The 22571-nt window shown below is 41.8% G+C and overlaps 1 protein-coding gene across 5 annotated transcripts in view; it reads left to right on the top strand.

Moving 5' to 3' along the window:
- prkx (protein kinase X-linked) overlaps positions 1 to 22571 on the top strand; it is a 185041-nt gene that overhangs the window by 102815 nt on the left and 59655 nt on the right. For all 5 annotated transcript variants that reach the window (XM_069892057.1, XM_069892056.1, XM_069892055.1 and 2 more), the window contains exons 2-3: positions 14887 to 15055; positions 17051 to 17314. In XM_069892057.1, coding sequence (XP_069748158.1) covers positions 14887 to 15055; positions 17051 to 17314 — 433 coding nt within the window. The remainder of the gene's footprint in view (positions 1 to 14886; positions 15056 to 17050; positions 17315 to 22571) is intronic.

The raw sequence follows: 22571 nt of genomic DNA, 5'->3' as shown, positions 1-22571 counted from the left end.
GGGGGGGTTTAGTTTAGGTACACTTCACAAACCAGCATCTCAAGGCACTTTCTGGTGGCCAATTGCCCCACTTGTAAAGCGCATATTTTAGCAATATGCGGCTGTTGGGAGGCCACCTGAATGTGCAGGAGGCACTTGCAAGGTGAACTTTGTAACCCTCCTCCGAGAGGAATAATCGCTGCAGCACAGTGGCCTCCCCAGCCATCTGAATGTAGCCGCCTAAAAGCGGTTGCATTTGGGATGATAGTCAGCTGGCGAGCACCTGACAGCTCCTCTCCCAGCTGCCTCTTCCCCTGGCGCAGGACGTCGGGGCAGGGGCAGCTGGCTGGGCTGTCAGCCTGGGAACTGCGGGGCTAGAGCGGCAGGCGGGGGAGAAGAGGGCTGGGCTGTCAGTGTGGGGACTGCAGGGCTGGAGCGGACGGCGGGGGCTGGAGCGACCAGCGGGGAAGAACAGGTGCTGGAGCGGCTGGCAGGGGAGAATGGGACTGGAGCGGCTGGTGGGGGAGAACAGGGGCAGGGCTGTCAGAATGGGGACTGCAGGGCTAGAGCGGCCGGCAGGGGAGAATGGGGGCTAGAGCGGGTGGCGGGGGAGAAGGGGATTGGCTGAAACAATGCCGGTACCCGACTCGAGCGCCATACTCACCCAACTCGATCGAGCACCATACTCACCTACTGGCCTCTCTTGCCTCCTTCTCTCCCGCCGGCTGCTCCAGCCTCGTGAGTGGGGAGAGAGCGGGGCAGCGGGATCAGTGTGGGGACGTCCCGCGCAGGATATCCCTGCGCTGACAGCCTGGCGCCAGCCACCCCACAGTGTGGGGACTGAATTCATGAGTGAGGAGAGAGTGAGGTAGCGGGATCAGTGTGGGGACGTCCTGTGTTGGCTGTCCCAGCTGACAGCCAGCCATCCTGAATTGACAGCCCAAGGGACAGGAGCCGGAATGTGTTCAGATGCGCATCCTGGCACAGCTGTCCTTTCAGGTGGCCAGTATTGCGCTTTAAAAGCTGCCACCTGAATGGCAATTTAAAGGGCCACTTCTGCTTCTTCAGGCACATTCTTAGCTCAGAATGCACCTGAAAAAGCCTTCAGTAACATTTCACAAAAGACATCTCATTTGAAATGTAAGAGCTTTGCCTTGGGGGGACTCTTCATGTTTGACAGTGTCATTACAATAGACAATAGACAATAGGAGCTGGAGTAGACCATTTGGCCTGTCGGGCCAGCACCGCCATTTTAGATCATGGCTGATCATTACCATCAGTACCCCTTTCCAGCCTTATCCCCATAACCCTTAACTCCGTTACCCACAAGAGTCTTATCTAACTCTCTTTTGAACATAGTCAGCGAATCCGCCTAGTGCCTATGGCCTCAAGTAGGTGTTAATTGGACTGATGTTGTGGAATCGAAATGGACTATTCTCTTTAAACGAACAGGTGTCCAGGCTCAGAAACTGATTAATCTTTTGCCGGTGCCAGCGATCCAAGTCTAGTTGAGGTTTGTTGTTCTAAGAGAGGTTATGTGGTTTTGCAAACAGAGAGAGGAAAAAAAAACATGCAATTCTCTTTGGAGGGAGAGACTGTTTATAGCAGGAAGATGTGCTGAAAACTGCAAATTTTGCAGACTTGCTATGGCCCCATTTAAAGACAAGTTCTGAGTTCAATCAATTACAAGAGGATGTGGCTGGTTAATGTGTTTCTCCTGAATTAGGAGGAAAAGAAGAGCTCTGGTAACTCTGAAGAGGTTATCTTTTGAAAAACCTGTGAGGGGGCAAGACACTGAACTGGCTGATTGAAGGAGATCAATTTGTGTGTGTGTGTCCAACGAGCAACAAATATATCTCTCTGTAACCAACAAAGACTTTCCCTTGCGGTAACAATTTAAGTTAAAGTACCAGATCCTGGTGAAGATCATGAAGGTTACATTCTGTGTACAGTGTGGAAAATTGCCTGATACCAGTGAACTTGGAGCAGTGAAAAGTGAATGGACAGTGAAACAAAGAACTTTCCTGAACACAGACGTGTGCATTTAGAATTAGAAGGGAGTTAAGTTAATAGTAATAAGTTAAATATTGATATTATGTATGAAGAAAATTAAAGACATTTTTTGTTTCAGTAACCTTGTCTTGGTGAATTTTTATTGCTACTGGTTTTTGAAGTCCTCTGGGCTCGTATCACAGGAAATCACAAAATTGGGTTGTATCTTAAAAAAAAGAATGGTACAGGATATTAAAATCTTAAGGTGATTTTCGTGATCAGCAGCCCAAAATCCATAAAATACACCCAAATGTGTTCCGGAAGCAAAATCTTTGTTGTCAAGTGTTATCAAATGCCTTTTGGAAAATGTCCAAGTGTCAATTCCTCCTTTCACTTCCTCCAAAAGAATTATCCAGTTAATTAGACATCATCTTTAACAAATTCATTCTGACTCTCTCTCCTCAGTCCAATTTGTTGCAGTGGCTCTGTGACGACGATTTGTAGAATTTTTCTCACCCTTGAGGTTTGTTGTTACAAGATTTGACCCAGACCTCTGCAATTTTCTCTCTTCCTTTTGTCAACAGCCTAAAATCCTTCAGTACTGGAATTCATCTGTTCAGACAATTGACCAATGTATTATTTAAAGATTTTTTCACTTACCAATTTTTGATTGATTGACTGTTACCTATTTGCTCCACTATAAATATGTCCCTTGATAGATGACAGTCATATTAAGATGTTGACCATGTTTTGGAAATTGGGGTTATCTTAAATTATTGTGTGCTGCTTCGTGAAAACCTTTACCTTCAATTTCTTAAAAATGTGGGCTTTGGATCACTTGACCGTATTTGTTTTGAACCTTATTTGGATTTGATTTTCCTCATCTGGAGTAATTTTGTGAAGCATTTTGTTTTTGTGTGTCGTGACTGTTTATTGAGTTTTACTTTGTAACTTGGGAGTTCAGATGTGCTAGTTTGAATACAGTAATAGAAAGATATGTGCAGTACATTTTCCGACTGCTTGCAATCAGTGTGTCATGTGCTTGATCTGAACCACGTGATTTTTGGTGGGTGTGTAAGGACTGTTTCCATTATTCTGAGCATATGCAGAAGTTAGAATGCAGAATTGTTCTCTCAATTTAAAGCTTCCATCATGTATTGATAGCTGTAACTGATGGAGATTTTTTTCAAAAACCCTTGTACTCAAAGTATTTCATCTAATTTTACATCAGTGATTAAATTTAAAATCCTGCATCCAATTTGCATTCAGTACAAATAAAGTTGATTTGAAGGACAACTAAGCTTCATGGGATCTTTAGTATTCATATAGGAAGTAGATGCAGCTTAAGTTTAATATGTCAGACCAAGGACAGCGTATGCAACATTTCAGCTTTCCCTTAGTACTTCTCTGGAATATCAATCTAATTGTATTTTTGTGTTCAAATCTTTAAGTGGAGTCAGTTCTTGTAAAATTTGCTATGACATAAATGTATAATAAGAAAATACAGAAATATCAGTAAATTATAGAAGTTGCTCTGGAATACCAAATAAATTATTGCCAATACTTGGGTATTATGATTTAATTGTTCCAGTTTCCTATTACCTGTAGATTATGAATTGATTTCTTAAAAAATGTGCAGGCTTTAAATATTGTTCAGATTGAAATGAAATAGCTTGTTAAAAGCCCTAAGATTATAGCTGTTTTTTGCAGTATTTGGAAGCAATTTCTGCTCATTCAATTGTGTCGAGACTATTCAGTCAACGAAGAGGCATTCAAGATGGCGCAGAGAAACATCCAGTTTGTGATTTGGGGGCACATGGAAGCTAGCTAGGTAAATTAACCTACCCATAGGCATCATAAAATAAAACCAAACCATAAAACATTACAACACAGAAAGAGGCCCTCCGACCATTCTAGTCTGTGTGGATTTATTTTTCTGCCCAGTGCCACTGACCTGCATTCAGTCCCTAGCCCTCCATACTGCTTCTATCCATGTATCTGTCCAAATTCTTCTTTAAATGTTAAAATTGAGCCTGCATTCACCACTTCAGCTGGAAGCTCGTTCCACACTCCCACCACTTTGTGAAGAAATTTTCGATTGTGTTCCCCCAAACCTTTTACCCCTTTCACCCTTAACCCATGTCCTCTGGTTTATATCTCACCTACCCTCAGTGGGAAAAGCCTACCTCACCATTTTAAATACCTCTATCATATTGCAAAACGATCTGGACCAAATTGGAAAAATGGGTTGAAAAATGCATATGAATTTGACGAAGGCCAAACAAAGAAAGGGCATACACAGTAAATGGTAGGACACTGAGGATTGCGTTAGAACAGTTTGGGCAACATCCTAGTTGATCGTCTGCACTCTTTCAATCTTACTGATATCTTTCCTGTAGTTAGGTGACCACATCTTCACACAGTTCTCCAAATTTGGACTCCCCAATGTCTTGTACTACATTACCATAGCATCTAACTCCTATACTCAATACTTTGATTTATGAAGGCCAATATGCAAAAAGCTCTCTTTACAACCCTATCTACCCGTGACACCACTTTCAGGGAATTATGAATGTAGCAACTAACTTCCTATATAGTTGCCTGGAGATCCCAGTCTTTCCTACAATGTAACCCTACAATGAATCTGTTTTCCCAGATCATTCTGTTCTAAAAGTACAGTGTTTTGTGTTACAGAGTAAAAAAGTTCAGCTAAAAAACAATGCAAGGGCAGCATAGCTTCACTAATCAGCTGACCTTGAAGAACCTGTACTTTAATCAGGTGGTGCGGGTTTTCAAACATATTATACTTTCTTCCTGATTTTGGGGTGGGATGGGGGGGCGGTGGGTGAAGGGAAGAGTGTATTTGGGGTTTGATGGTCTTTTAGTTTGTGAACTTTTTATCGAGGGGCTCAGAAATGTTTAAACAGAAGCTTGTTTCGTAGCTGTGTTCAGGTTTTTTTTTGATCTTGGCAAAGTAAATCTCACAACTGGACGGGATACTTTCTATGGTGCACTCAGAAAATTGGTAAAGATATTGGGAAAGTGCTTTTTCTTGGCATCTGAGGAAATAGAGACATTGGTCTTCTTTCTTGGCTGTTACGTCAATGTGGATAGGCCAGGACATTAGTGATATCAGTAGCTAAAATCTCAAAGATCTCCACCATGTTCTTGTCAGCTCTGTTGACAGAACCCTCTTGTAACAACCTGTCCACTGTTGAAATTGAAAGACAAAAGAACATTTTCAAGATTTGGGAAATGTCCAGTACTTGTATTGATGCCATGAGTTTTTCTTTTCTAGCAGTTACAAAAAAATGAAAAAAATAAAAAGAGTATAATGTTGGCAAGTGTACGGTCATGCACTTTTGTAGAAGGAATAAAAGGGCAGACTATTTGGATGGGGAAATCATTCAAAATTTGGAGGTGCGAAGGGATTTGGGAGTCCTCATGCAGAATACCCTAAAGGTTAACCTCCAGGTTGAGTCGATAGAGAAGAAGGCAAATGCAGTGTTGGCACTTATATCTAGAAGAATAGGATATAAGAGCAGGGATGTGATGTTGAGACACTCTAAGGCACTGGTAAGGTCTCACTTGGGAGTACGGGCTCTTTATTTAAGGAAGGATGTGGTGGCATTGGAGAGTGATTAGAGTAGATTCACAAGAATGATTCTGGATTGAAGGAATTAACGTATGAGGAATGTTTGATGGCTCATGGACTGTACTGTTTGGAGTTCAGAAGAATGAGAGGGGACATTTTGAATGTTGAACAACCTGGACAGAGTAGATGTGAGTTACTTCCTCGGATAGAGGAGTCGAAGACAAGAAGGTCACCATTTAAAACAAATATGCAGAAGAATTTCTTCAGCCAGAGAGTGGTGAACCTCTGGAATTTGCTGCTACAGGCAGCTGTGGAGACTATGGGTGTTTTTGAGCATGACATCTGGAGAATTGCTGCACGTTTCATGCTCTGCTGCTGAACCATGCGATGAATCCAATAAGTGTACAGATGGCAAATCACTGGCTGAGAATCAGCCACAAGTTACAGACTCCAGCCTTCATGCGAGACTCAAACTTGCGCTCTCAGTGACAGAAGTTTGGCACAGAACTGCTGTCATTTTCTGGCAAATTCCAGGTTGCACTCAATATTGAGGGTCACGTGATGGTGAGAGTCTAGGAGGTTGCAGATCCTAAGAGCTCCCAGACCTAGACCAGAAAACAGCATTAAAAATTCAAAATCCAGGATAAAAAAAAACCATCCTGTCTGAAAACAAGAGGAGGATGAGGAAGCTTCAATCAACAAAAAAACCAAAAATACAGCGAGGAAATGGGTGGCCCGACAAGAATCTGAGGCAAGTGGAGATGCTTTGTGTCGGGAGTAATGATGGTGCCGACCCAAGAGCCATCGAGGAGGACGCAACCCCCACCCCCCGACCTCAGAACCAACGGGAGTTCCACTAACAGGCTCTGCCCGGAGTGGTTCTGAGTGGCAGAGAAGGCGGTAAGATCCTTGGAGCAGGTGAACAGGAGTGAGGGGGGACAACTGCCTCTCCCTCACAGCACACGAGTCCGCACGCCAAGCAGCGGTCTCCCCAAGGCCGAGGTCTGCTAGCGATGTGTCGAGTCAGAAAGCAGCGGGCTCGAGTGGAGCCAGCGTAAGCTCGGGACAATTGAGCTCCGATGTGGCTGCGGAGGTGGTCGACCAGGACAACTATCGCGGCAATCATGAGGGTTGTCAAGCCAGAGACGAGGGTCAGCAGGGCGAACGGGATGGTGGTAATGGCAGCGGTCGAGTGTGCGAGGGTCTGAGCCACGAGGTCAGGAGAAGCTGGAAGGCCGGGCTGCTACAGAAAAGGGAGGAGGAGGGCCCGGAGCCCTCCTTAAGAGACATTTTACAAAATACCCAAATGGAAAATAGGTTGGAGAAGGTACTAGACAGCAGGGCCAGAGACATGTCAGAAAAATTAGGATGGAGGGGGCCCTGGTGAATATAACAGGCAGGGTGACAGAGGTAGAGGAGAGATTCGGGGCAGGGGAAGACAGAACTGCCACAATGGAGCAAGAAATTAATGGTCTCCTCAAAAAAAGAGATGAGGTTTGGGGAAGTTGGACTTCATGAAGAACTTCACAAAATGCTGCAACGTTAAAATAGTGGGATTGAAAGAAAATTCTGAGGTGGGGGAGGGGGGGGGGAGTCTTACAGAGTACCTAACAAAATGGATCCCCGAAGTACTTGGAAAGGAGGCTCTGGAAACTCCCATTAAAATAGAAAGAGCCTTAAGAGCCCCAATCCCTAAGCCAGCATTGGGAGGACTTGGACTTCTGTATTATTATAAAGAATGGGCTTTTGGCTGTTTTATGATTTTTTTAAAAATGATGATAAAAGATGTTATATGTAAGGGTCTGGGGGGGTTCTGGGACTGGACGGGTGGAAGGTACTGAGGGTGAGAATGGAGAGTCATGGTGACTGCATGGTAAGGGGTAATGGTAGTGAGAGGAGTAGAGTGACTGCCAGAGGTGTGAGCAGAGGGTGGATGAGATTTATGTATGAAGTGTATGGGGTATGTGTTCCCTTTTTAGTATTTGGAGGGTTAAAGTTGTGAGTGGGTATGAATGTGTGGGCGAATGGATTTGTGGCCTGTCGCGGCTTGGATGGAGTGGAGCAATGGGGGTGTGGCGGTGGAGGGAAAACATTTAGTGAGGGAGCCCTGGTGTAATGGCTAAAAGTGTAGTATGCTACTTTCAATGTTAATTGCTTAAATGGGAAGTGAAACAAAATAGGGTTTTGGTGGACATTAAAAAGATGGGGATAGACCTGGCCTTCCTCCAAGAGACGCATTTAACAGAGTGGGAGCATCAGAAGCTAAAAAGGGTCTGGTCATATCCTCCTCATTTGGCTCAAAGGCAAGGGAGGTAGCAATTCTAGTGGGGAAGAGTGTTCAGTGCAGGCGCAAAGGGTGATTACAAACAGAATCCTGGACCCTAGTGAGTGTCTATGCCCCCATTACGATGCTGAAAAATTTATACAGGACAAATGAACATATTCTAATGGGGGGTGACTTTAATCCATGTCTGGATCCGGTGCTGGATAAATCCACAAAATGAATAGCTCGCACTAGAGCGGCCAAAGCCACCATTGACTGCATGAGAGAGCTGAATTTGATAGATGCGTGGTGGAAAAAAGCATTCAAGAGAGGGATATTAGTCATATTACTTAAAGCAACATGATTCCTACTTTAGAATAGATTTTTTTCTGGCTTCAGCCCATATAGAGGGTAGGATCATGGAAGCAGAGTATGGGGCAAGGATTCTCTCAGACCACTTCCCCCGGTTTTGACTATAGAAATGCCAGATAAACAGGACACCGTATATTGGTGGCATCTTAACACTGTTGTTGGAAAAAGCCCGAGTTTTGTAGTTTCATAAGAGCCAACTACTCCTCTATTACAGATAAATTCCTTCTGTGTGACACCCTTAAGGCATACTTTAGAGGCCAGATAATTGCGTACACAAAGCCGGTCAAGAAAAATTATATGAGGGAGGTGGAGGAATTGGAAAAGGATGTTACCCAATTAGAGAAGGATTTTCAGAAATCCAGCTTAGAGGACCATTATAGACCTTCTACAAAAAGAAATTCGAATATAATACTCTTCAGACGTATAGTATTATGAGGTCGAGGTAAAAGTATTACGAGTTGGAGGAAAGAGCTCACAGGGCCCTCATCTGGCAGTTAAGGGCAGAACAAGCTTCTAGAACAATCAATGCAATACAAGCAGGGAATGGCCAGATCTTGTATAAACCAAAGGAAACTAATGAGACCTTCAGAGAATTTTATGAAGGACTGTATAAATCTGAATTGACTGGGGATTCTATTTGAATGGATGAGTTTCTGGCAAGATTAGATCTCCCAAATTTAAGCCCGGAGGAGCAGGAGGGACTATACCTTCCTCTTACAGAGGAAGAGCTGGGAAAAGCATTGAGTGTGCTACAAGTTGGCAAGCCTCTGGGGGAGGACGGATTCCCACCTAAGTTCTATCAAGAATTTAAGGATTTACTAATGCCTCTGTTTATGGAGGTGATGGAGCAGGCAAAGGAACCACGGACCATCCTGGAATCTTTCACAATGTTGATTGTTACGACGATCTTAAAGGGTAAAGATCCGCTCTTGCAGCCTTCTTATAAACCAATTTCCCTGCTGAATACTGATTATAAGATCCTTTCTAAGGCCCTGGCATACAGATTGGCATTGCATTTACCAAAATAAATAAACAAAGTCTAGGCAGGCTTTGTGCAGGAGATGCAAGCAGCGGATAACATTGGCGGACTGTTGAGTGTAATGCATCTGGCACAAATGGAAATGAGAAGGGATTGGCTGTTTCCTTGGATGCAGAGAAGGCTTTTGATAGACTGGAGTGGGAATTTTTATTTAAAGTGCTGAAGAAGGTGGGGTTAGGGTCAACTTTTTAAAATTGGATTTGCCCAAGGCAAAGGTTATGATCAATGGACACATCTCTTCAGTTTTCCCACTTATTAGATCTAGTAAACAAGTATGCTTGCTATCACTGGCTCTCTTTATGCTAACGATGGAACCACTGGCTGAGGCCATTTGCCAGGATCCAGACATTAAAGATTATAGAGTGGGCCAGTAGGAGCACAAAATCAACTTATTTACTGATGACGTGCTGATATATCTGACAGACCCTGTGACTTCTTTGCCTTGACTGCACATGGTATTGGAGGGCTATGGGAATCTCTCTGGGTATAAGATCATTTGGGGAAAAGGTGAGGTGATGCCACTCACCGTTGGGAATTATAGGCAACTTAAAGTAAATAGCAATTTAAAATGGCCACAAGAGGCAATCAAATACCTAGGAGTTAATATTGATGGCAACTTGAACAATTTATACAAGTTAAATTACACACCCCCCCTTACTGGAGAGAGTCGAGGAGGATTTAAATAGATGGATGTCCCTGCCCATAACATTAGTGAGCAGGGTTAACTACATCAAAATGAATGTGTTGCCAAGATTCCAGTATCTTTTTCAGACATTACCTGTGCCGTTGCTCTGGGGTTTCTTCAAACGGCTGCTACACCAGGTCAGAATGTTTCTCTGGAATAGTAAGGTGGCAAAGGTCTCTATGGAAAAATTAACGTGGGACTACAGTCTGGGCTGATTGAGGATGCCAAACTTTAAAAAATATTATTGGGCATCCGAATTGAGATACATCGCCTCTCTCTTCCAGGGAGGATGTATACCATCCTGGGCACAAATTGATCTGCACCTGGTGGGTGAGAGGATGACAGAGGACTTTATTTATAATTGGGACGCTAAATTGCTGTCAGGAAAGAAGGGCAGCCGCATATTAAAATGAATGATTAATATCTGGAACAAAATTAACAAATATTTATAAGTGGGGCTGTCCCCAAAAATGTCCCCGACTCCTAATAAATTAATACCGTTAATGTTAGGTAACAAGATCCTGGGCACCTGGCACCGTAATGGCATCAGGTGCATAGAGAACCTTTACGAGCAGGGGCAATTAATGTCATTTGAGCAACTCAAAAATAAATATGATTTACCAAATTTGCTATCTTCAAATCTTTTTTACAGGACGTATTGGGTCCAAGTATGGCCCTCTCTCGATGGAATGCCACAGTGACCATGATTTGAAGGAGGAGTGGAAAGAAATTCATTTCTGCAATGTATTTCATGCTCCAGTTGGATGGACCCAAACCAGGACTCCATAAATTGAGAGAAAGATGGGAGTCGGACTTGGGTATTGTAATTGATGAGGGATGCTGCTCCGACTTATGCCGGGACAGCATGACCACGGTCAACGATGCAAGTTACAGGTTGGTGCAGTATAATTTCTTGCACCAACTGTATCTAATGCTGGAGAAAATGGTTCAAAACCAGAACCATCAGACCAATGTTTCACATGCGGCTTGGCAACGGGGATATTCATGCACTCAACCTGGTCATGTGCCAAGGTCAGAGGGAAGGTGCCAAGTCCTAGAGAAAATCATAGGTAAATGATTCCTGCAGGACCCAGAGTTGTTCCTGTTGGGAAACATAATGGACATAAGGCTTACAAATAAGCTGTCCAAATTTCAAATCCAGTGTGTTAATCGCATTGTCAGTGGCTAGGAAGTGCATTGCGACAACTTGGAAGTACGACTCTAGTCTTAGTTTCGAGCGATGAACAAGGAAATGCAGAGCTGCGCTCCCCTGGAGAAAATAACTTGTAACCTGAGAAACCAATATGATACCTTTCATAAGGTCTGGCAGCTATATATGCACTACATAGGCACGTAGCGGTTGATTGGCTTCCCCGTTCCTTGCTGCGGCTTCCTCTCCTTCGCACTGATCCTGATCAAGGAAAGTCAGGTATGAACAATGGCCCAGAGGCCACCCACTGAGCTGCGACAATCCCTGCCACTTATTTATTTTCCTGGTGTTAAAGTTTTGTTGTTGCTGGTCGAAGTTTGAGTGAGTCGTCTTGTTCTATATGTGGAGGGGAAGGGGGTTGGTAGCGACACGGGCTTGTGTATATATAGTCATAAAGAAAATGAATATATGTAATTTTGAATGTGAACTGCCATTGTTGGCATGACCCTGAATATGGCTGTACAAGCTTGTGTGAAAATATAAATAAAATATTATTTTTTTTTAAATTGCGCTCCGTATCATGTTGTATTTGCATGTGATTGGCAGCAGCAAATAAAACGTGAGTTGTCAGATGACATGAAAGAACATTTAAATTCCTTTTTTACTTGCCTCTCACTTCCTTCTCTCTTTGTGGATCAAGAATGACTTGCTTCCACTCCAGCTCACTGCATTCTGGGGAGACTAACAAGATCACTGGGAGCTGCAGGTGCGTCAACAGACAGGGCATGAGGTGCCTCTTCCCTGTGGGTCTGCGCTCCTCCCCTGCCCCTACCCCAACCATTTTATTCAGGTACCTGCCTGCTTTTTGCTCACACCTTGTTGAAGGGCTCAGGTCTCAAATGTTTGGATATCTTCTTTATCTTCGCCATGTGAAGTACGCTTTTTGACCTGCTGAGTTTCTCCAGCATTGCGCATTAAAGTAATTTCGACCAGTTACCATTGCTCTCTAGAGTATTGGGATGATGGTAGCTGCCTTGAATCCTGCAGGGAATTGGGAGTGTGGTGACAGACACACAAATGACATCACCCTCCCTTCAGAGCCAACAGAGTGTAATTAGTTCCCATGATGAGTTCTTCCAATCCACCTCATCTGAAATGTCTGCCTTTCACAAGTGTGGATTTCCCTCTTCCACTATCAACTTAGCCCTCACCTACATCTCCTCCATTTCTAGCTCATCTGCCCCTAGATGCACAAACATAGGATTCCTCTTGTCCTTGCCGACCACCCAACCAGCCTCCACGTCCCACACATTATCCTCCCAAATTTCTGGCACTTGCAACAGGATCCCACTACCAGACATATCTAACCCTCTCCTGCCCTCTCTGCCTTCCGTAGGGACTGCCCTCTCCGTAACTCCCTTGGGCACTCATCCCTCCCCACTAATCACCCCTTCCAGCACCTTCTCCTGTGGCCGTAGGAGGTGCCATACTTGCGTCCACACTTCCTCCTTCTTCACAGTCCAGGGTCCTGAACAGGTCTTTCAAGTGAAGCAACATTTCAGGGGTGATTTACTGCATCTGTTGCTCCCTTTATGGCCTTCTCTACATCGAAGAGACTGGGAGATCGCTTCGCTGAGCACCTTCCCTCTGACCGCATCAGTGACAGATATCTCCCACCCATTTTAGTTTTGTGTCCCACTCCCATATTCGCATGTCTGTCCATTGACGTGTACTATCCCACCAAATTAGAAGAACAGCACCTGATTTTCCATCTGGGCCCTCTCCAGCTGGATGTTATTAACATAGACTTCTCTGGTTTCTACTAATCTACTCTCCTTTCTTCCTCCCTTCCCTTCTCCCTGTCTTCTTTCCCTTCCCTCTCTATTCACTTCCCCCTCTATTCACTTCACCCTGCTTTCTGCTGTGTCTTCCCTCCATTCTCCACCTACTACCTCCTGCCTTTGGGACCATTCTCTTTCCCCCCTCCTCCCCCCATCCTTTTTGTTCAGATGCCTTCTGACATTTTCCCATACTTTGATGAAGGGATTAAACCTTCATCAAAAGCTTTATCTTTGCTCTATAAAGTCCACTGTTTCATCTGCTGAGTTTCTCCATCATTGTGTCTTTACTTCCACCACGGTGTCTGCAGACTTTCATGGTTTACTTCTGAGTGCATCTAGGGCAAGATGCTGGGGCATGTTGATTTTGGTTTATGAAAATTGGGAAAAAAAAATCCTGGAAATCTAAAAATGATCCCCCGTGTCAGGTATACAATGCGAACCTTCTCAGCGAAGTCTCTCCGCTGGGGTTCATCTGCCCAGTCTGACTGCCATCAGCTCTGCGCAAGCTTGAAATGGCCTACGAAAGGAGCCAAGAGTATTTTATTTTAAAATATGCTAATAACATTTAAACCTTTTCTGGGCACCGGTCAATGGTAAGTGTCATATTTGGAGTAATCTTAAACAGCAAGTAAAGCTCAAAACCTAGATTTAAGTGGAAATTCTGGGGTTGTCTTGTATAGAATAGTCTTATACGCTAGCATATACAGTATGTTATGTGAGGTTAAAAGAAAATGGGGTTGGGGGGGCATACATTGTACAATGTCTATGACAATAATCGTAATTAGGTCTTGAAAGAATGGATGCGGAATAAATGTTTCACTGAGGAGGAAGTGTATATCCAGAGCTAATTATTATAATATTCACCAAGGAATCCAGTTGGAAATTCAGAAGAAATCTTTTGAGGAAAACAAAAAAGTGGAACTTGCTCCTGCAGGAGAGTACTTGAATAGTATAAGATTCACTTGAAGGGAGAACAGTATAATCCTCAGTTCGGGTATTGTTGATGAGAGAAGGCTTCTGTGTCGCCTGAAATGTGAAATTCACAAGTTGTGCTGAATGTTTGATTTCTGTGTAATATATTCTGCGTAACTTTGGTCAGAAAAGTATTTGATATTGTAAGGTAAAACATCATGAGATGGGAATGTGTAGGGAGTTACCCTGTACAGGGCAGTAACAAGAAGGGGAGGTGTCCTTGTACTCCTGTTAGGTAAAACATCATGAGATGGGAATGTACAGGGCTGTAACAAGATGTGAATGCATCCTTGTACTTACAAGATAAGAGAGACATTGATGGATTGAGAGGCAGGAAGCTAGCAGGGAAAGGATAGCAACAGTTTTAGTCATTGGACAAGTAATGATATGATGATGTTCTAAGCACGTATCCAAGGGTATAAAAAATCACCATTTTGCTGATAACGGCAGAATGCATTCTCCGACTAACATGGTTAGTTGCAAGTGTTACAATCCGGTAATAAAGAACAAAGAACCCTGATTTCGACTCAGCCTGGTGTTTGTCTCACTCATTCATGAACAAAGCAGACCTAACAATATACTGTATATATTACAATATTGCAAACCGTTAAGTACAGTACAAATTAGATTCATGTAGCAAAGCGCATAATTAACAGTTACATAAATAACTGATGAGCGTAGGTGATACGTATGTGGCATTGGTGTGGATTTTTTAGTGATGAATGTTATAAGTTGCTGTTGAGTTCAACCAGCCACTGGAAATCATCAAATACTCCACCAACAAATCAAATAGCTCCAATTTGTAAGCTTAAAAGTTACGCAAGGCTTCTAAGTTCTGGGAAGTTCTAAGAGCCTGTTGAAAAATTTAAAAAAACCTTAATAGTTATGGATTTTAAGGAACCTGAGAAGTTCAGGTCATTTGGTGTGTATGATTACATTGTTAATGACTGATTTCTCCCCCTCCCCCCACCCCACCCCCACAACCTCTGGTTTTGTAGGGACTGGAACCTTTGGACGAGTTCTGCTGGTCAAAGACAAAAAGACCAGAGGGTATCGTGCTTTGAAAGTGATGAGCATTCCTGACATAATTCGCCTTAAACAGGAGCAGCATGTTCACAACGAGAAAAGCATATTAACAGAAATACATCATCCATTTCTTATAAAACTGTAAGTAAGGTGTATGATTTTGCCTACTTAAAGATAAAAGCATCTATATTTTAGGCATGGGGTTATAGTATTTTCTTTATCTACTTTTGCAATGTACATTATTGAGGGTTAATAAAACTTAAAATTGAATTAATTTCCTGGACTCTGAACTCCATTTCAATCTCCGTTGACAGGAATAAATTTACTGAATTTAAAATGCAGAACTTTGGATGATAAAAATGTATTATGCAAAATAGAGATTGATTGCAGTTCCCGCAGATACCTTGGCTACTAAACAGCAGGCCCGGAGGGCACTTCCATTTAACCAACAAACCAAGTTCTAAACCAATTTGTTTAGCACATCTGAATTTTATTTAAAATCTTTGGACTGAGTTTTAAATGTCTATTCTGTGGTTCTCCAGTTATGCAATAGTCTTTGCATTGAACGTCAGATTTCAGATTTATTGTCGGAGACCATACGTGATATCACATACAACCCTGGGATTCTTTTTCCTGCAGGTGAATTAGAATTACCACTTATTGGCAGTGCAAAAAAAACCCCCTGAATCAACGTACAAATAAAGAAATGTGAACAAAGTGCAATACAGAGAAGAAGAAAAAATCAATAAAGTGCAAAAGTTAGAGTCCTTAAATAAGTCCCTGATTGTATTTGTTGTTGAGGAGTTTGGTGGAGGGGTAGTAGCTGTTCCTGAACCTTTTGACTCGAGTCTTGAGGAACCTACACCTCTTTCCTGATGATACCAGAGAGAACAGCACGTTTGCTGGGTGGTGTGGATTCTTGATGATTGCTTCTGCTCTTTGATGATAACATTCCCTGTAGATTTTCTCAATGGTGGGGAGGGTTTTACCCTTGATGCCCTTGGCTGTGTCCACTACCTTTTGCAGGGCTGTCACTCAGGAGTGTTGGTGTCCCCATACCAGACTTCTACCACATATTTGTTGGAATTTTCCATATTGTAGCCTTTCCTCTGGATTGGAAGTCTTGAAAATGATGAGGAAATCAAGTCTCTGTTTGGTATAAAACACAAATTTCATAGATCATACCAGAATGTCCCTACATTGATTTCCAAAGAGGATGCCTTTTCCACAATTCACAAAGGGTCCAAATAATGCTCTGCAAAATGCAGGATCTGTGGTTCAGTGATGAGGAAAATGAAATGCAGAGCTGTGCTAAATTGAAAGACAGAAAGCTTCCATGCTACTCTAAAATCTGTGTCCTCCTCAGCTCTCTGGTGGTTCTTCCCTCCTAAGTGCAGTTGGACTGATGGTCATCTGAATAAATCATTGAACCTGAATACAGGTAGTCCTCAACTTCCTACCTACGCGAGTTACATCCACCTGCACGTGACTGAAAATTTAAAAAACTTTATTAAAACTACTGTATAAATACATATTTTGTATTAAAAGTTCCCGCTCCCAGCAGCAGCTCAAAGTCCCCAGCTCCCTGTTCCCCGTCAGCAGCCCGAGGTCCCCGACCAACCCGAGATACAACCAATCTTTTGGTCCCACTTACGATCGTAAGTCGGGGGACTATCTGTAATCAATGAACCAAAGACACTGCCTTACTCTTCGTGCAGTACTTTTTAATAAATTTATAGTAATGTTGAAAGATAGTCATAGTGAATGTTTGCACTACGACACTGTCGCAAAACACCGAATTTCATAACTTGTTTGTGACAATAAATTCTGATTCTGATCTCCAAAAAGCAGATCTTAAGAGAGCAGGGCTAAGCATTTCAACTCTGTCCTAAATAAACCATCTCTAATGAGCGATGAAGCAAAACATGACATGCCACTATTTCCAACAAAGTCATTTTTTTCAAAAAAATTTGCTCAACGCCACTGATTTGTAATAAAATTAAATATGGATATTTTGATCCCTATATATTTGGGTGCTTCATTTTGTAATTTGCTTTACTTTTCACGATAAATCACTGGTTTTGCCCAATGATCGTGCTCCTCCTAATATAACCTTTTGTTACTTTTCAATTGTAGGTACTGGACACATCATGACGAATGTTTTTTATATATGTTGATGGAATATGTGCCTGGAGGTGAACTGTTTTCTTACTTGCGTAACTTGGGACGTTTCAACAATAGTACTGGACTCTTTTACTCTGCAGAGATTGTGTGTGCAATGGAGTATCTACATGCCAAAGATATTGTCTATAGAGATTTAAAACCTGAAAATATTTTACTGGACAAAGATGGTCATATAGTGCTGACAGATTTTGGATTTGCAAAGAAACTTGTGGACAGGTAAGTCCTTTGCTTAGCTAATTGATCTTAAAGGTCCTTGGTATTTGATTTGTTTCTAGAAATATTTTATTATTTTGCTCAATGAACCAAATGAGGTTGTTACGAGAGAAACAGGTTGTTTTTCAAGATGCTTTAATTCTGCAGAAGATGAGAATGGATAACTTTTTTTTAGAAAAAAAAAGTTTTGGCATTAGCTTTGGCTACATAGAATCAATTGAAATATTTCTGAGGTGTGTGTGTGTGTGTGTGGTTGCATTAGTTTGACCTTCCATTAAGAATCATGTGTGTTTGAATTTTGGATTCCAAGAGTTAAAATTATGGACTTGCACTGAAACTAATTTTGAAATGTTTGAATTATTTATCCATTTCTGGATGTTTAATGCATTTCATTTATCTGTTTGCACTTAACACACCAGCATTTGTCAACTCCTTGTATTTAAAAATCTCTTCCTTTTGGCAAGTAGATATCTTGGTGTTGAATTTACCTGGCTTGGAAAAATCTAAAAGTTTGAGTTAATTGTTTCACTGGCCGAGGAAAAGAAATGTTGACTTCCTCATTTGGTGCTATTGAAGCAGAGAATGTTATTGGTAAATGCAGTGGGTGCTATTGAAGAATAAATTTTAGCTTCTTTGATATTATTTTTCTATTAAATCGTAGATTGGATTTATGGGACAACTAACAGATTATGTTGTGCTTGTATTCTATATAGATATGTTTTTGGGAGATAAATTGGGACAGGTTTTTTTTAAGTGTAGGTAACATACAAACACTTCAAAACACATATCATTTAAAATAGTTGAGCTCTGCTCAAGCCAGACAGGGTAGCTCCTGGGGTCCTTTGCAAAAGCTTTGGGGAGTGCCCAAGAGACTTCACTAATGGATTGTTGTTTTGAAAAGTAACAGATGAAAGAAATTGGAGGAGTAGTTCGGAGCCACAGGCTGTCTGGGAGTGCAGCTTGCTGTTCTAAGGGGTTCATGTGGTTTTTGCAAGCAGAGAGAGTTGAACAGCTTTTTCTCTGGTGTGAGAGAGAGAGAGAGAGAGAATTCAGTTCTGCAGTTTTACAGTCAGCAGCAGCTGGGACTGGAACAGGACAAGCTGGAAAGCTTGTGGAAAATCCCCATTTGGAAGACAAGTTGTGAGTGCTTAGTTCAACCTGGTCAAAGCCCTTATGGTTCATGCAAGAGGAGAGGACTGGCTGCCTAATGTTTCACTTGAAATAAGAGAAACAAAAAGGAACTCTGGTGACTTGAAAGAAAGAGTTTATCATCTGGAGAACCCTGATGGGGCAACTTTCGTCAGCAAGAGACTGACATGGCTGATTAGAAGAGATCAGTTTATGTCCATGAACAACAAATCTCTCTGAAAACCGACAAGAACTTGCCTGAGTGGTAACCTTTCAAGCACCAAAGCCTGGTGAACTTCATAAATGTTAAATTCTGTGCACAGTATAAGAATTGCCTGCAACCAGTGAACTTGGAAGAATGAGAAGTGAGATTGAACTGTGATACCAAAGAACTTTCTGAACTTACACACACATGCGCTTAGAATTAGAAGGGGGTTAAGTTAGGTTAGTTGAGTTAATCGTGATAAGTTAAAATGTGATTTTTGTTTTCATGTTTAAAGATAATTAGAAGCAACTTTTGTTTATGTAAACATTTGTCTTGGTGAATATCTATTGCTGCTGGGTTTTGGGGTCCTCTGGGCTCGTAGCACACAACAATGACCAAGATTAATTTTCTGAAGAATGTGTGGATGAGCAAGGAATGCAGGCAAATGGTTTGTGATGACGACAGAATCAATTACTGGGATTTTGGGAATATGAATGCATAGCATTTACAACTTTTATTCTGTGTTGCTTGCATTTGTTAGTGGTAGAATCAGGGTGCAAAACTGTTTAAAATTAGAATATTCACAAGAAAACTCAACTGGTGTAAAATTAAAGGAAATTGTAATCAGCTGTTAGCTCCTCAGCAAGAGAACAATGCTATGCAATTTCAACAGAACACCTTCCAACAATGCCATGTGTGGCGTATGTTCTGAGCAGTCGTTCGGATGAAAGCAAAATACTCATGATAGTTTATTCATTTACAGGGTGGGAGTTATTGGCTAGGTCATAACTGTTTCTAAATGCCACTGAGTCATTTTCAATTCTTGTTGATGTGGGTCAGAAGGTATGTAGATCAGATTAGGCAATATATCAGTTCTCATTACGTGAAAAAAATAGTAAATTGTATGGGGTTTTAAAACAATGTGGTAGGTGTGGTGAACTGCTGTACCTTCATGAATCTGGCTCCACCCTGTTCTGCGACTGTACCTGTGCGTCCTCCCTCTTGACCATGTATAAAGGCTCCAACTCCGTAACCCCTCCCTCGAAAGCCTGGGTCACAGCACAGGATGACCTTCAAGTTTATTGTAAACCAAAGTCTCTAATCCTATACCTCTAGTCCTTTGAGTTATTGATTGTGCATCAGTAGGTTTATGATCCCATCACGTACAGTGAATTTTAGACAAACAAACTTGAGCAAATAAAGAGTTTGAGAAACAAATGAGAAGTTGTGACAAAAAGCAAGCAATGGGCAACATTTATTTAAAAATATAATAGTTTCTTGGCAATTGATTGTTGGAAGAGGGAGATGCAAAATTGTATTCCTTTAGAAAAGGTGACTTATAATATTAGAAATGGGTATGATACATACTTAAAAATTTGGGAACTATATTATGGGTTTGGATATCTAATGTTTTCTCTTCTACACCCCACCACCACTTTTTTTTAATCTTAATGGATAAACCTTGTCATGTTGGTTTAATACTAATATCCTGCTTTTCTCTTTGGAGGGTGAGGGTAGTTATCACAGTAGCTTTGCACATATATCTGTATTATTTTTCCTTTTATAACTTTTATGTACTGTACAACCATTTATTTTTTTAAATTACACATATATCCATACTAATTTCTTCATCTTAATATTTTTATATCAGTTTTACTCATTTCTCACAATTGTAAGTATCGTTTGGCTACAATTCTATATTGTACTGCATACAAAACTATAAATACATTTTTTCAAAAGTATATAATAGTTTTCAAGTAACAAATATTCCTGTTTATGGCTAAAAATTCCAGTCATCACTCTGGAGAGAATTGTACCTTTGGGTCAAAGGAAGAAACATGAGGGTGAGGAAAATTTCAGAATTTCACAAAGGTGGATCCAAGGGATTGATAAGAAAAGGGAAATTAACATTGAATCATGGAATTCAGTTCAGCTGAGAAGAATCGGAGATAATCTCATTCAAAGTACTACATTCTTACTGGCCGTAACAGGATAATTGCTGTGTAAGTTATTATCCAGGCTGGAGGGTCGGTTTGTCTTGAACCACAGTCGTAGAATCATGGAATACTGCCACACAGGAACAGTCCACTTGGCCCATTTAGTTTGTACCAAACTAATTTTCCGCCAAGTACTATCGACCTGCACCTTGATCATAGCCCTACATATCCCTCCCATCTGTGCACCTATCTAAACTTAAATGTTGAAATGGAACACACATTCACCATTTCAGCTGGTAGCTTCTTCCAATATACCATTCTCTGCATGAAGTTCTCCCTCATGTTCCCCTTAGGCTCGCCATCTTTCACCCTTAACCCATGTCCTCTAGTTGTCGTCTCACCAAACCTCAGTGGAAAAACCCAGCTCGCATTTACCCCGTCTATGCCACTTGCATTAAATCACCCCTTATTTTCTGATGCTCCAGGGAATAAAGGCCTAGTATTCAATTTTACCCAATAATCGCTCCTTAAGTCCTGTTTTTTTCTTTACTTTTTCAATCTTATTAGCATCTTTTCTGCAGTTTGGTGACCAAAATTGCACACAATTCTTCATATTGGTTCAACAATGACTTGTACATGACATTCCAACTCCTATCCTCATGACATTCCAACTCCTATCCTCATGACATTCCAACTCCTATCCTCATGACATTCCAACTCCTATCCTCATTACATTCCAACTCCTATCCTCAGCGTCTCGCTGTGTAATTGGATCATGGATTAATGGATCAGTAAGAACACCTCCTCCACAATCCCCATCAGTATCGGAGGACCATAGGGCTGTGTTCTTAGGTCCCTGCTCTCCTTGCTTTACACTGATGATGTGTGACATGCTACGACAACAACACGATCTATAAATTAATTGATGATACCATGTAGTGGGTTGTATAAATAGGGGCGTTAAGTCATCATACATGAGGGAGATTGGAACACTTGGCTTGAATCGTGCAACAACAACCTCACACTCAATTTTTCCAAAACCAAGGAGCTATTTCTTGACTTCAGGAAGGGAAAACCAGAGGTATATACTTCAGAGATCACAGGGGGGGGGGATTTACATTCTTGAGAGACACTATTGTAACAATATTAATATTTGGGGAGAATTTATAAGATTTACAGTAGGTCACAGACATTTCCACATTATCTTATTTGAAAGACTGAAGAATTCACATTGCAGGATCTCTGGAGAATGGAAGCACCTTTCACAAGTAGATGTTAAATGGTCATCATAAAATGCTTGACCATTGTCTTGTTGGAGTCATGCTGCCTATCAGTACCCTTTCTGCAAAGTGCTCATGGAAAGGTCACTCCTGGATTGTTTACCTAAGATAACAACAGATGGGAGCAGAAGGAAGAACTCCTGTTTGCTGGAGAAGGTGGGGGTTTTGCAAGACATGAGTCACATGCTCTCTTTGGAGTTGGAAGAGAGAGAGAGAGAGTTGAGTTAACAGCTCAGTCAGTCAGTGAGTGTGTGGGACACTGACAAGTAACTGAAAAGTGCAATCCAGGGAAAACTGTTTGAAACTGATGAAAGCAAGTTCCAGAGCAGTAGATGGCTGGAAGTCTGATGTTTCTCTTGAAATAGAGGAAGGAATGGAACTCTGTGGTAGCTTGAAGAAGGAGGTTACCATCTTGCCCCTGATGGGGCAAGTTTCATCAGCGAGACCCTGAGGTGTCTAGTGGTGGTACCTCAGTTGTGAAAATCCTGGAGCAACAAATATCTCTCTCTGCAAACCCTACAAGAACCTTCCTGAGGGTTAAACATTTACCTTTCAAGCACCAAGCCTGGTGAACTTTATACATGTTAAATTCTGTGCACAGTATGGTGATTGCCTACAACCAGCGAACTTAGCAGAAGGAAAAGTGAGATGGAACTGTGAACCAAAGAACATTTCTTAAATTTACACACGCACTACATACAAGTGCGCTT

The sequence above is a fragment of the Narcine bancroftii genome, chromosome 7, assembly GCF_036971445.1.
Source record: "Narcine bancroftii isolate sNarBan1 chromosome 7, sNarBan1.hap1, whole genome shotgun sequence".
NCBI lineage: Eukaryota > Metazoa > Chordata > Chondrichthyes > Torpediniformes > Narcinidae > Narcine > Narcine bancroftii.
This window is presented reverse-complemented; position numbering and strand designations above follow the sequence as displayed.